This window comes from Neovison vison, chromosome 4 (assembly GCF_020171115.1).
Source record: "Neovison vison isolate M4711 chromosome 4, ASM_NN_V1, whole genome shotgun sequence".
Classification (NCBI taxonomy): Eukaryota; Metazoa; Chordata; class Mammalia; order Carnivora; family Mustelidae; genus Neogale; species Neogale vison.
In genome coordinates, this window is record NC_058094.1 from 217785281 (window position 1) to 217800789 (window position 15509).

Genomic DNA, 15509 nt, shown 5'->3' on the forward strand with positions numbered 1-15509 from the left:
CACTGTTTCTCTTGGCTCTGCTTTGGACTTGAAGGCAAGGGTGGGTAGGAAGACAAGGTCTGCTCTTCCTTATACTTCCATTTTGTCTCCCCAACCCTTCCAACCATTTCCTACTGAATTCTGCTTCTTGCTTGAAGGTAGTGAAGAAAGAATAAAGGAGGGATATCAAGAGGGGAGATATCCTCAAACAGAGAGATGTTTAGAACATTCCAGAGCAGTTTTAAATAGCTGGGGTGCAAGGGAGGGTGTGTGTAGGGGGAGCCTGAAGTGAAAAATCAGAATGCTGTTCAACTTTTGCTTCCTGAAGTTCACACCTCAGGTCTTTAGTTTGAGGAGCAAAGCCTTGACATCAAGACCATCAATACTGTCTAGCCAAAGGGTCAGGAGCCATGAGATGGAGACCGAACTGATCTCACTCTACCCTAGTGGGGCTGATGTGCCCACCCTCCTAGAATGTGGGAGATGCAGACAATTTCCTTCTACAGTACCTGTTAGATGAAAACTCACTTCTGAATTGAAATTCAGTTGAGTCCTAGATGAATGTCAAGCCAATACTGGCCTCGCTGAGTGCCCCCCTCCTTGCGGGCTATGTATAGAACCTGTGAATAAACAACATTGTTTTTCAAAGTTCCCTGGTGGTTGCTGCTGGGGCCCATCTTATAATCGTAGTTAAGAACCACAGGGCTGGAGCAGCGGCAACCGTGGCCATGAACCAGGAAATATCCATGGGGTGGGGACGCACCCCGGAGCACCACCCAGACTCTGGGACCAGCACAAACCATGGGCAGCTCCTGAGTACTTGAAATGTGGTTTGTTCGAATTTGAGCTGAGCTAATTGTAAAATACACACCAGAATTTGAACACTTAGTGCACATACACAAGAAGAGTAAAGTATCTGACAATCATTTTATATTGATTGTATGTTGAGATGGTATTTTACGTATCCTAGGTTACATGAACATAGTAACCTTTCACTTTTTTCCCACTTTTTAAAAGGTGGCTACTAGAAAAACTTAAATCACGTATGTGGTTCACACTATGTATGTTATCAGGCAATACAACGAAGCAATGCTCCTCCAAGTGTAGCTCACCAACCGGACGTGTGAGACTGGCCAGGCCATGCTCAGTGCCAATTCTTAAGCTCCGTGATTGGACAGAATCAGGATCTTTTCAGAAATCCACATTCACCCAAGCTTGCCGGCCAAGTCTTCCCCACACTGAAATGTTCAAATTGTTCCTGTGTAGAGATGGGGAGGGGAGCACGGTTAGGAGGAAGATCATATAGTATTGATCACACTTTGTTTTTTCCTTAAGATTTTACTTAATTGTTGGAGAGACAGACAGAGAGAGAACATGAGCGAGGTGGTGGTCAGAGGGAGAAGCAGACTCCCCATGGAGCTGGGAGCCCAATGTGGGACCCGATCCCAGGACTCCGGGATCACGACCTGAGCCAAAGGCAGTCGCCCAACCAACAGAGCCACCCAGGTGCCCCAGTTAATCACGTTTTAATTCGTTTCACTCTATTTCACTCCATATTTGTTGGAACTCACCTTTAGGAAGCATGAGGGAAATGTAGCTCCAGGCCAGAGAGAGCACATGCATCGGAGATCGACCGCTTTCATCTTCCTGTTATTGTTCTAGAGGAAGGGTGAGGCACAGCAGCCTCTCACGGGCAGGTCAGGAATGTATCCGTACGGAGCCTCTGCAGGATATTCCGAGGAGGCAAGCAGCAGATAGTTGTTACGGAAGTAAGGAAAACGGAGTCGGTCGAGGGAGAGACGGAGCGGAGAAGGGGAGGAGAACGATCGCAGAGTAACGGTTTCCATGCACATCAATCCCAATGCTCTCAAGACCTCATCACCGGCTTCCCGGGTTACGCCCTCTGGGGATCAGCTGGAATTAAACACGATTCCTCCCAGCAGGGTACACGTGTGAGGACACAGCCCCCTGAACACCAGCACACTGTAACTCCCCAACCCGGGTTTCTGCCGAAATTACAGGACTTCCACAGAAACCCTCAAGTACCCTGGAAAGGGACATGAAAGGGTATCCAGCGTGGAATGGTGGGGTCACTGAGTGCAGGGGCACAACTCCTGGGGTTCAGGGCAGCCTCGTAACCCTGTGAAGCCAGCTCGGCAGGTTCCCCTTTAGAGGGCCTGGCACCCAGGAAGGCTGTGTGTTGCTGAATTCTGGCTATTTTTTTCACATCCCCCAAATTGTGTACTTGGTAACGAGTTATGTGAAACTAAATTCTAGAAGGGACACTTTGGAAGGATAGGAAGATGGCAAAGGCCTCAATATTTTGTCTGCCAATGTCAAGTACGTTTCCATGTGTGAGGCAATCTTTCAGTTAATATTTCATTATTCAGAGACAAGTCCTGAATCTCTTTCCCTTTCTGTTACTGGAAAGGACCATTCGTAGTCATGGGAATAGGACTACAACGGTATTAATAATGGCAAACACATAGAGCAATTACTGTGTGCCCAGTGCCATACCAAACACTTCATGCTAACTCAGTAAATTCTGGCTACCATCTGTTGAAGTGGGTACTATTCGTAATTCCTATTTTTAAATGATGATAGAAAATACTGAGGGATTAAGGTCACACAGCTCTAAGTGGCAGAACCAGGATTCTAAACCATCTGGTTCCAGGGCCCACTCTCGGCAGCAAGGCCCTACTTCCCCAGCAGATAATGACCAGTATCAGACTAGGGTTCCGTCCTATTAACCCCTCATCGTTAATACACAAATACAGAGAAATAATCCTAAACTACACTCTCATACATACTTTTCAAAATCCTTCGAAGTCATGCAGCTCTCTCTAGAAGCAGCTGGAGGGAGGGAGGAGGCAGTGTGGGAGAGGCCAGGGGCCAAGTGGCCGATGGGGTGGGTTACACAGGGCGATTACGGAGGAGCCGGGCCTGAGTGACGCCTGGCCCAGCCAGAGTCCACTTCCTCTTGCATAGGGAGGATGTGGAAAGTCCACTTAGCTCATATGCAAGGCTATCTGGGGGACCCAACGCCAAGTAGACCCAAGGGCAGAGTTCTACCCTAGCACAAGGGTTAGATGGGGAGGATGGAGAGGGAAGCACCTTATCAGTGGTCCCTGCAGGTCGCTTACAAACCTCCAGGGAATGAAGAGGTTCTTTCTGGGGATTCACATCGAAGGCAGTAGTAGTGCCTGCTTCACCTTTCCATTTTCAAAAATACCAGTGTTGGGGCACCTGAGTGGCTCAGTGTGGTTAAGCCTCTACCTTTAGCTCAGGTCATGATCTCAGGGTCCTGGGATCGAGCCCTGCATCGGGCTCTCTCTGCTCAGCAGGAAGCCTGCTTCCCCTTCTCTCTCTGCCTGACTCTCTGCCTACTTGTGATGTTAGATAAAAAAAAAAAAACCACCACCAGTGTCTGTCTTCTCAAGAGCCTGTGATCAATTTTTGAGCAAACATGCAGACGTTCCCAAAATTCACTTAGTTGGCCTACGGGGCCATCAGAATCCTGATAGATGTTAAGGTGGTTTTGACAACATAGTTTCTTCTGTGTTCATTCTTAAACACATTGCTTCATCTATACCCAAAAACAATTGCCCAAGACTGGAGGCACTAGGAATTGGAGGTCAAGTATTAGTAAGGAGGACAAGTAGTGGGTGATAATCCTGCTGCACATAAGTTGCATTTACTTAGCATTATTACTTAATTCTACATTTTATTTATTTATTTGACAGACAGAGATCACAAGTAGGCAGAGAGGCAGGCAGAGAGAGCGAGAAGAAGCAGGATCCCCGCTGAGCAGAGAGCCCGATGCGGGACTCGATTCCAGGACCCCGAGATCATGACCTGAGCCAAAGGCAGCGGCTTAACCCACTGAGCCACCCAGGCGTCCCTTATTTTATTTTTTTTTTAAAGGTATTGATTGTAGGTTCTGTACCCAGTGAGGAGCCCAATTCAGGGCTCAAACAGGACCCCGAGACCAAGAGTCACACACTCCACCAACTGAGCCAGCCAGATGCCCCTGAAATTAACGTACTCTTACATGGTGTAAAAGGACATCCCTAGAATTAACAGACCCTAAAACAACAAAAAAGTGATGACTATATCCAACTAGTGTTTTCATTTACTGGGAATAAAATTACCCACACACTCTGTCAATTCTCAGAAATGCTTGCAAACAGCTATCTGAAACCTTCTCATCTAATTTAGAAGCAAAATTCCAATTACCAAAGTAAAATTTGTTAAGATCAGTAAAAACACAAAACCATTGTTTATTTCATTACTTGGGAGAGGGAGGGAGGGACGCAGAGTACCAGCAGGTGAGAGGAAGGGAAGATAGGCAAAGGCAGAGAGCGCAACAGACTCCAGCAGACTCCCATTGAGTAGGGAGCCCTATACAAGGCTTGATCTCTGGACCCTGGGACCATGACCTGAGAAGGCAGACTCGTTATCAGCTCAGGAACCCAGCATGTGCCACTTGAACCCAGCATGATACTTGAAGGGCCACCAGACGCCAAGAACTGACATAAGAACTGCTGCCTGCTCTGCCACACAGCTCTTCCTTCTGAAGGATGCCCTTTGTCCCCACCCACACCGCCCCCCATCTCTGCTGTCAGCGCTTTCTCTGGCTAGAGGTGAGTCAGGCCTCTTATCAAAACCTCTCATTTTAGGGGCACCTGGGTAATTTGGTCTGTTAAGTTTTTTTGTTTTTTTTAAGATTTTATTTATTTATTTGACAGAGAGATCACAAGTAGGCAGAGGCAGGCAGAGAGAGAGGAGGAAGCAGGCTCCCCGCTGAGCAGAGAGCCCGATGCAGGACTCAATCCCAGGACCCTGAGATCATGACCTGAGCCGAAGGCAGCGGCTTAACCCACTGAGCCACCCAAGCACCCCGGTCTGTTAAGTTTAATTTCAGCTCAGGTCATGATCTCAAGGCCTTCAGCAGGCTCTGCTCAGTGGTAGGCCTGTTTGACATTCTCCCCCTTCTGCTCATACATGATCTTTCAAAAGCTCATTTTCATCCACACCTTTATAATCCTCAAAATTATCATAAACCACTAAAACATAATATTTACTAAAAAAATTGAGATCAGCAGTAAAAAAAAATCACATGAATATGCTAAGTTGTTTTACAAGTGTTTACAGGATAGTTCACGCCAGGATACATTGGGAAAATGAGAACCAAACCCCAACCTCAAAAATCTCCCACATCTCAATGTATCATTTGGGGTGGAGAGACTCTCCCCTCTCCTGAGACTTAGGGATCCAGGTAACATCTCCATGACAGCAAGAGGGACTGGACTGGAGGCCTGAACAGGTGCCCGGGGGGACTTACATGGCACCAGATGAACTGCAAAGGAGTCTGGGATCTGCAGGGACCACAAGGACCACTTTGCAGAGCATGATTTCTGCTGTGTGCTCACACCCCCCCCCAACCCGGGCAGGCCCAGTAGCTGGCAAGTGCTTGTCTGTAGAATGTTATTCAGTAACGGAGTCGAACAGCAAAGGCAAGGGCCATGGGAGAGTGAAGAGGCGGTGTCTACCCTAAGTAAAAGCCAGCCCTCTGTAAGCATGCCATCTGGAAGGAGTCTTTAGTTCTTTTTTTCAAATCCAGTTTTACGTTCTAGATTATGTTCACTGTTGGCTAAGACAGGACTGCCTAAGCATTCTGGATGGAAGTCTCTACATTTGAAGGGGAAGCAGCTTTTGATTAAAAGGAAATTAGCACATCAACTGGACCCCAAAATTAACCAGCTTATTAGGTACTCTATGGTGAATTCGTGTCTATGAGCAGCTGAGGTGGTCTAATGGAGACCTGGTTAGTTTTGGGAAGGATCTTCAGTATTTTATATTTAGTATCAGCAATGGGCGTTTTTTTTTTTTTTTCCTTTTAATTTTGGAGAAGTGAGAGAAGGAAAGGGGAGGTTCAGAGTAGCCTATAGTGGGACTCTGGGATCATGACCTAAGGCAGACACCCAACAGAGCCACCCAAGCGCCCCTCCTCCCGTCATTTAATACAAAGCAGCAAGCACTGCCTTGCTCAAGTTACTTCAGAGCCCCACTTTTGTACCAAGGAAGCCTGCTTGCGGTGGCAAGGATCGAGGCCCATGTTCAGCAGGGAGTTGGTGGCTTCTCTGCCTCCACTCACGTGCACACTCAAAATCCGGAATTCCCTTGCTGCTCATGCCAACACTGGGAGAAACGGCTCCCAGTGTTTGAAGGATATTTAGGACTTACACCTTCCATCTCTACCCTACTTACAACAATTTTCTCTTAAACTGATCTCTAAGCACCATGTGGGGCTTGAACCCAGGACCCTGGACCTACAGATGCATGCTCTACTGATTGAGCCAGCACTAATTTAAATAAATCCTTGACATTTTTTTTTAAAGATTTGTCAGAGAAGCAGGCAGAGACACGGAGAAACCAGTTTCTCGCAGACACCCCGATGGGGGTTCGACCCCAGAACCCTAGGATCATGACCTGAGCAGAAAGCAGAGGCTTAACACACTGAGCCACCCAGGTGCTCCAATGCTTGCCCTTTTGGAAACTACTGATCTCCTGGGGCACCTGGGTGGCCTGCTTCAGCTAAGCTGCTGCCTTCAGCTCAGGTCATGCCAGGGTCCTCCTGCATCTAGCTCCTTGCTCAGGTGGAAGCCTGCTTCTCTGGTCCCTCTGAGGTTTTTTTTTTTTTAACTTTGTCAGAAAAACCGAGCACCAAGCAGGCAGAGGTAGAAGCACGCAGGCCCTCAGCGGAGCAGGAACCCTGACACAGGTCCCAATCCCAGAACTCATGACCTGAGCAGCTGATTAACCAACTGAGCCACCAGGTGCCCTGACAGAATCCTTAAAAATCCTACCAGACAACCTTCTAAAAAATGCATCATCATCATCATCAGTAACACTATCAATGGGTAAGGCCAAGAAACCAAGTATAGTTCCTGCATTTTCCCTATTAGTGTCTACCTAACAATTTTTTTTCATACTTTTTTTTTTTTAAGGTTTATTTGCCAGAGTATGTGAGTAAGCCCAAGTAGGCAGAGCAACAGGCAGAGGGAGGGAGAAGGAGCCTCCCCACGGAGCCGGAAGCCCGATGCGGGACTCAATCCCAGAACTCTGGGACCACGACCTGAGCCGAAGGCAGATGCTCAATCACTGAGCCACCCAGGCGCCCCTTTCATACAATTTTAAAACACCAAGTTTATGTTGGTTCAGCAAGACAGTTTAGTCGATCAACAGTTTTTACTTGATTACCTGAAGTACGATGCCTAAAATTCCTAACCTAACCGAGTATTTTGAAGAGAAGTACCCCACTTGGTTTCCTTGTATGATGGGTTTCCACCTGTGTGCCCTGACCGCAAAGACCTTCACTCACACCCTGCACCTCCTCCATCTCAAGTCTTAGCTAGTATTTGCTTCTCATTTCCCCCAGATTCTTTTTAAGGACCGAAACCTGTGCATGTTCCTATGAGCTAGGGACAGAAACGGACAGCACTTGCGTGTGGTGGCAGGAAAGAGGATGGGCAAAGGAGCCCAGGGTTTTGGGGCCAATAAGCAGTGAGAATGCACCTGCTACAGCCAGGAACAGGCACAGGGCAGCCACACACATTACGACTAGCAGATACAGAAACTTCCACTCCCTTTTCCAAGAGGCAAAGGGAGCACCTCCCAACACAAACCTCCGTTAACTGCAGAAGCTAGCACCTCCCCAGACCATTCTTCCCAGCCAGACACAGGGACACAACAGCACAGCTATCCACGGGAGCCAGCCTGCTTTCCGGACACCAACATGTAGCGCCTTTCATCAAGTCTCTCTTCCCCACTCGGAACTCCAACATCCACACTTTCCCCTGCCTCGGAGGGTCTCCATCGACTCTGGGAGTTCATGTGATCCCCACCACAGCCTGGCCACTAGCAGCTGGAGACAGACTGAACGCTTCTCAGAGAAAGCAGTGGATATGTGCACTCACCAAACAGACTCCTCCAGGACCTACAGCTGTTACCATGACTACACCAAGTCACAATACACAGTTTCTAGAAATGGAACTATGAACATCGTTTTATCATAGTATCAGTATCATGAGCAGTACCTTGGAAAGATTCCACTTGTCTGAGAGTGAGAACAAAGAGGAGGGGTAGAGGATCACTCCCCACGGAGCAGGGAGCACAAGGGATCGTGCCGCCCTCTGAGCCAAGGGCCGATGCTTCAGACTTGAGTGAGTCTCCCAAGGCCATCAGCACTTTTTACCAAGAGGCACAGAATGGTTTTTACTCAAAGATGGGATAGTTAGGGAGTAAAGTAGCCTTCCAAAGCACTCCATTGTGACCTACCTGTTATCTGTGGGTAGGAGGCAAGTTCCTACACGCCAAGTGTTCGGGCAGCAGATGAGAACTGGCAAGGCAGCCTGAGAATCATTCTAATACAAATAGTTTAGGGATCCCAGCTGGTCAGGAAGTTTCGCTCTTTATCACTCAAGTAGTGCTTCTCAGCAGGACAGGTCTTATTAGGGAACTACATCCAGAGTTATTGATGAATTGATCAGAGTCCATGAGAGAGAGAAATGTTATGTTTTGACACCTCCACATTTCAGAACAGCTCATTACATATATTACACAAAGCCGATTTGGATTTTTTAAATTGTTTTATTTGGGAAAAGTGCTTCTTACAAAAGGGCAGCTGCAAAATACAGAGACCTCTGCAACAATTACTTATTTTTTCTTTGAGTGAAAAGAAATGGGTAGAATCCAAGGACTCGAAAGCAGTAGATGGGACAAATGAGGAGCATCTCCAAGTTGTTTTAGGAACAAGACAAAACTCAAAAGCTAACATTTCCAATCAAGAAATTCTTCTAACAACTTAGCATTTAGCTCACCTTGTGGATTACCACTCCCTCCCCCCTTTAGTGGAAAAGGCAGGACTTAACTCCTGCCAACCCCGGACCCGCCACAAGAAAACCCCTTAGAATTTAAGCTCTGAATCACATCTGTCTACCTGCAAAGCTCAGGGATGTAATGAGGCCAATACCCACAAAAACGAACATTAAAAACCTGACAACAAAACCTCAAACGAGGACAAACGTTTGTCCAAAAAGTGCCTGGGCTAGAAAGGCTGGGAAACCCTAACACATTAAATACAACCGTGTGTCCGAGCCCTGGTTTGTGTTAACATATAGGACCCCCAGACAGCAGAAACCTCTGCGGCTGCGCCCACTGCTCTATGTGAAGACGGAGCTCTAGCACTGCTCTACTGACAGCTATCAACATCCCGCTCTGTCCCTTACCATCTACGTGCCATATGAGGCTGAAACCACAAAACCCACTGATTACCCACTAAGGCTAAGAACACAACATCTACAGGGACCAGCAGCTTTCGCACGCTCTCACCCACCCACACCAAGTCTATCCGCCCTCGGGAATCTGCTTCCGGCTTGGCTTTTCGTTGATGCCACCGCATCTGCTGTGTGCTCCTGCACAATTCTATCACACGCGACAGTCAACATCTCAACACATTCGCACCTGGTTCTGGTTATCCAGTAGTAGAGTAGGACGTGTGTGCAATTCAACAAGAGACCAAAACCACAGAACAAGTGCACAGGTGGGGGGTCACGGGGGAGGGCACGGAGATAAACTCGGATGTGCAGACTTCACCAGAAACCTGGCGGATCCACCTGTCGGTCTGCGGCCAGCTACGGGCCACAGCGCGGATCTGTCACCCATCACCTGTGTTCTCGGAGCCCAGAGCAGGGCCACTGCTACTCCTTCTGAACCTGGGGTCCTCGGAGCGAGTGTGGTGAGTCCATCAACTCTACCCTAGAACACTGTGACTCTGGTGGGAAACTGATGACCCCATAGACCTACGCTAACTGTCTGACAGTTAACTTCATGTTACAAAAAAAAAACTAGCTTTAAGATTTATTTTTGTAACTTTTTTTTTTTTTTTTTAAACAGAGAAAACCACACACTCCTTGGGGAAAGGTGAGGGATTGAAAAGACAGGCCCTGGGTAAGGAGGATCACGACAGCACCTGGAGTTGAGAGGCCTGCCTAGGAGAGAAACTTGGGCGCTGCCACACCACCGGGGACAGCCACTGCCGGAGGCCCGGCAGACCAGTTCACCCGCCACGCCAAGCTGCTATAGATCCAAGTCATAAAAATCTTCCAGCTCATCCTGAAACAAGTCCCACTCATCTTCAGAGTCTGTCAGGTCGTCGTCCTCACCTGCAGCCAAAAGCATAAGCAACATCTCGCCCAGCTCAAAGGTGACAACCTCCTCCTCTTCGTTGTCGAAGGGGTTGCTGCTCTCTCTTTCCTCAATGAGCTCCCAGAAGTGGTTCCTTCGTTGGGCCTGTAAAAAACAAGGCCATGATAGGGATGGCACTGTCGAGCAGTATCTTCTAGGCTGTGGTTTCTAAGGCAAAACGTCCAGCACACCAGAGGGCATGACGAGCCAGACTTCTCGCTTAGGGTTTCGACCTTACCAATTCCTCCCCTCTGCTGGAGGGAAACCGAGAGCTCTAGCTTTCCCTCGCCTAGCCCTCCCGGCTTCCTGGGGTGGCCGGTCTCCTGTCATCCGCCAGTCTCACTCCCAGACCTGAGTGTTCATCTCCTTCCCCTACCCCAATCTGTGCGGGGCTCAAGGGATCACGTGCTATTTCCCCTCCTTTAAAAAAACAGCGAGAGTTACCCGGTATCTGCTTGATGTTCCCACTTTCTGTCTCTGTGGCTCCTCTCTACGGCCATCAGGGTACGCATGCTTGTAAAAACAGTTCCCTCCAAATGGGCAGCTCCCACGTCCTTCATCAAAATACCTGCATGCCTTGTTGCTGGAAAGGAAAATATCGCAACCCTTATTCACAGTGGACTTCAGGTCTGTATTTGACTATCATCCGGTCTTTCTTTAACAGGGAAGGACAGAACCAGCACCTCTGCTTCCAGCCCTCCCCAAGGTGTGTTCTCAAATACGTGTGCACTAATGCATGAAGCACCCACTACAGAAACAGATAACTCTGGTAAGGTCCTTGCTGTTTGTAACAGCTCCAGTAATGTAGATCCAGCAGAGACAGAGAAATCTCCTAGGAGGCCCAGACACATCGGACAACTGTAGCACGGACGGAGGAAGAGGTAGCAGCCCACTCATGGGGCCATCAGCTAGCAGTACAGACTTCATTATAACGCAGCCCCTTGGCATGCACCCCAAGGACTGTGTTATAATCAGGTACGTCCCCAGCGAGGTGTTATCAGGGATGACAAAAGGAAACCACACTGAAGTCAAAGAAAGGGTAGGAAGGAGGTAGGAGTTGTATAATGCAGCACTGTTCTTTTCAAAGTGAACCCAAGCTATGTTGGGATCTTAGCTTGAGAAAAGGCTGCAGTGCTCATACCTCATTGCTTCCTTGTATTTCTGAATGAGTTTCTGCTTCTCTTCTTTCTCCTCCACCCAGTACTCACTTGGAATGACAAAGTTAGATGTGATCCGGCATTCTGGGCAGGACCTGGGAAACAATGAACAGGCTGCAATGCACATCCCCCCTTCATAGGCCCACTCCTCTGCAAGGACACACCCTGGTGTGTCCCCTCCATTCCTTAAAAGACTTAACTGAAAGCCAAGAGGGGATTTCCTGAAAGGGCTCCACATACTGTCACACAACTGCCATCTCTTGTGAGGGAAGACAAGTCCTTGATAAATTCAACTCAATGGCTAGCCAGTTCACTCAAAAAAGTAACTTTGTTAAAAAAACAAAAACAAAAACAAAAAACCAACAAAAAAAACCCAAAAACAAAAACAGAAGAAGACATTTCACACGGACTCCTTTTTCTTTCGTTTAAATAAATTTATTTCTTGCAACTTTGCTCTGTTTAGATTATGTAGTTTTTGTTCAGTTATGAGAACAATCTTTAAAGGATGGTGGATTATTGGCTAGCTTAATGGATGGAATAGGAAAGTGGAAAATGTAAAATGTCAGGAAACATACATTCAGAGCTAGTTAAGTTTGTTCACGGAGCCTAAACTGGCTAATCCATTAAACACAATCTCCTCAGAAAAAGCACGAAGATTCTACTAACTGATACATAGGGTTTCCTCATTCAAATAAAAAGTAGATATACCAACTAACCTAGAAGCTAGCTGAAATACAAAGAAATTCCCATTAGAATACCCCAGTTTCAAGAGAAAATGCATGCATTTAAATGCGGTCCATCTGGTTGAAAGTTGGCACAAGATACTAAATTCTTCCCCAAAATAGAAAGCACAAACGGAGATTGGGGAGGAGTCTCACTTTATGATCTTGCTCTCAAATTGCTTAGCACTCCTCCACTTGCGGATACACTTGAGACAGTAAGTGTGGTTGCAGTTGGAGAGAATCCCAAAGCGGCGCTCGCTGGGGTTGGCTTTCTCATAGACCACCTCCATGCAGATGCCACACACCATGTCCTTACTGCGCTGGACAGCAAATGAGAGCTCCATGTCCTTCTCATGGGCCTCAATGCAAGACTAGAAAAAGTGGAGAGATAAGGGTAATCAAGTAACTGAATCATTAATGAAAAGACTTCAAGTTGACCGTTCACAAGCCAACTGAAAAGATGTTCCCAAAAGCAGCTTTGTTCGTACTTGAATCCAGGTGCACAGCCATTCTAGACCTTTAACATCACTGGAGTCAAACTAGAAGAACTTCAGAAGGGGTGGGGGGGGATCACCCAATCTCCGCTACCCTCCATGTTAGTTTTTCATACTTAGTTTTTCCATCTTCTGGGTTCTAGATGGAAAATGTAATTAAAATTAAGACCAAGGTCTTAATTTGCAATGTGTTATAAAGAAAGGGTGAAGGAAACTAACATTATTAGGTGACAACTGGGGCTGGACACTTAATTTTCACATTAAAGAAGAGCTTTAACATAACTTAATACTGAGTGATTCATTCATTTTAAAGGAAACAATTACACAGTCTTGGCAGGTGCCCAGTCCTGCAACCATCACACCACTGTCAGTATTACAATGTGTGCACCACCCTAAGAAAAACCCCATATCCCTAAAGCCAGTCCCTCACTTCTCTAAGATCAACCCCTTCCACCACACTCACGCACTCATCTATGGCTATGCTTACTCAGGGCACTTCACCACATGTCCTTCTATGGCTGGCTCTGTTCACATAGCACCGTTTCAAAGTTACCTGTAGTGTAGAAGGCATCAGCATCGTTTCTTTTTACTGCTGAGTAAGATCCCATCACATGGACACACCACAATTTATTTATCCAATCATCAGTTGATGGACATTTTGGTTGTTTCCATTATGGGGCTTAAGAGTTATGTGGGCACTTTGTTCACCCAGAAGAACGCGCGACCCTTCAAGCTCAGGGCTGTGGGTCCCAGCCCCATGTTGGCTACAGAGAAATTTCTTAAATAAACTTAAGAGTCAGAGATGCTTGGGTGGCTCAAGTCAGTTGAACGCCCAACTCCTGATTGAGGCTCAGGTTATGGTCTAAGGGTTTTTGAGAGGGAGGCACCACGTGGACTCTGCACTTACTAGGGAGTCTGCTTAAGATCCTTTCTCCCTCCCCCTCCTCCCCCAAATAAACCTTTAAGAGGGGTGACTAACTGGCTCAAGACCATGAAGCATGTAGCTCTTGACCTTATTATGGTCATCGGTTTTAGCCTCATATTGACCATGAAGTCTAAAAAAAAAAGTAACGTATGCTACTGGAATGCCGGGGGGGCTCAATGGGTTAAGACCTCTGCCTCTGGTGCAGGTCATGCTCCCAAGAGCCCCCCCATTAGGCTCTCTGCTCAGCTGGGAGTCTGCTTCTCCCTCTCTATGCCCCCTGCTCCTCTTTTCTCACTCAAGCTCTCTCAAATGCATACATTAAAACACACACACACACACAAAAACCCTTAAAACTTTAGTCTGAAATCCTCATCCATTGAGATTAGAACATAAAATGGTATATAGTCAGTTTCCAGAAAGTCTGGCACTGCTCAAAATGTTAGGCAGTGTGCTGCCAGATGACCCAACAACTTAAAGAGAACTTGAAACATGCCCACGTATGCATGCTTTGGCCTTACAATAGCCAATGAGTGAAACAACCCCAAAGTCCTTGAACTGAAGGTTGGAAAAACGAAATATGGCATAGCTATACAGTGAATTCTTCTTCAGGCAGAAAAAGGAACGCAGTAGTAGTCCAAACTACCACGCTAAGTCTTGAAAACGTTATGCTCATGTTTGAGCCAGTCATAAAAGGCCACACAGGATTCCACTCATAGGCGATGTCCAGAACAGGCCAGGCCAGGGACAAAAGACGGTTAGCTGAGTAGCTATTACCAGGAGTGGGAGGGAAAGGCAGAAGGGAGAGTGACGGAGCCAAGGAGACTGAGGTTTCTTTCGGGGAAAGGGGTTCTAGCAGCACTCGAGAACCCTGGGAAAGGCTGCCCCAGTCTGTTACTGTGCTCAACACCAGTGGGATGTGCACCTTGGAGAAGTCTCACAAGGACTAACAGGGCACTGCCCCGAGGACTTACTTTGATATGCTGCGACCTCTGGGCAGCATCCATCGGGTGCAGGACCTGCAGCCCACACATGTCACAGGAGTCTCCGTGGAGGTACACACAGTTCTCCCCATAGCGGCACTCGCCCACCGCAGCATAGGGGCAAAGCTGCTTCTTGGTTTCTGCTGCTGTCTGCTCCTTCCCCGATTCCTCCTTGCTCACGGAGCCCTGCAGGGGAGCTTCGGTGCAGGAAGGGGCAGCTGCAAACGGTTAAGAGGGCAGTAAAGGTCCAAAATAGGTAAGGCAGATAGATATGTGAACTGAAGTAACTGAACCTAACTGAACAGGAAGTGAGTAGTACTTCAATTAATCTCCTAGTCTACTGAATTCCCGCACTCTTTAACCGGTTTTCTAATGCTGAAATTGCAAAGATTAGGCTTGTTTTTTTAAAAAAAAAAAAAAAGACCAAACAATACCGTTTCTTATACGACTGCACGGATTGAAGAGGCTTCAGTTTCAACACACTCTAAATTCACTATCACTGGGGTTCCAAAAGTTCCCTCCACTCCACTGGTAAGTTTTGGGTAATCCAATTTAGTGCCCTAAGTTGTTTCTAGTCTTCAAAATACTCACTCCGGCCGCAGTAGGGCTGCCCAGGAACAAACTCAATGGCATTCACCCAGTCTTCTGAACCTGCTCCTACAGTTGCAAAGTTTGAACTTCTTGACTCGGCTTCGCCCATATTCATTTCAACAATTGGTCCAACTCCTGATGAGAGACTTGAAGCAGCAACGGATGATTTTGAAGTCAGATCTGCAGCCGTCACTTCTTCCTGTTTCAATGGCTTGCTATGTTCATACCTTAAAAAAAAATTAAAAACCTCAGCAGTCACTGCCTGGGCCAGCAGCCCCATAGGAATTCTGTATTCCCTGACCCTCTCCTTGAGTTTTCAAAATACTGTCCCTATAATCACCTGGGAAAGATTGTTAAAAGACAAGACTCAATTTCTAAGTCTGGGGCAGAGCCCGTGATTCTGCATTTTTACG

The 15509-nt window shown here is 47.2% G+C and overlaps 1 protein-coding gene across 3 annotated transcripts in view; it reads right to left on the minus strand.

The window, feature by feature from the left end:
* Positions 1–8611: 8611 nt before the first annotated feature.
* Positions 8612–15509, minus strand: part of MKRN1 (makorin ring finger protein 1) — a 33287-nt gene continuing 26389 nt past the window's right edge. For all 3 annotated transcript variants that reach the window (XM_044246715.1, XM_044246713.1, XM_044246712.1), the window contains exons 3-8: positions 15097–15323; positions 14497–14723; positions 12263–12477; positions 11369–11479; positions 10672–10810; positions 8612–10332 (exon numbers count right to left, since the gene is read on the minus strand). In XM_044246715.1, coding sequence (XP_044102650.1) covers positions 10120–10332; positions 10672–10810; positions 11369–11479; positions 12263–12477; positions 14497–14723; positions 15097–15323 — 1132 coding nt within the window. In that variant the 3' untranslated portion in view covers positions 8612–10119. The remainder of the gene's footprint in view (positions 10333–10671; positions 10811–11368; positions 11480–12262; positions 12478–14496; positions 14724–15096; positions 15324–15509) is intronic.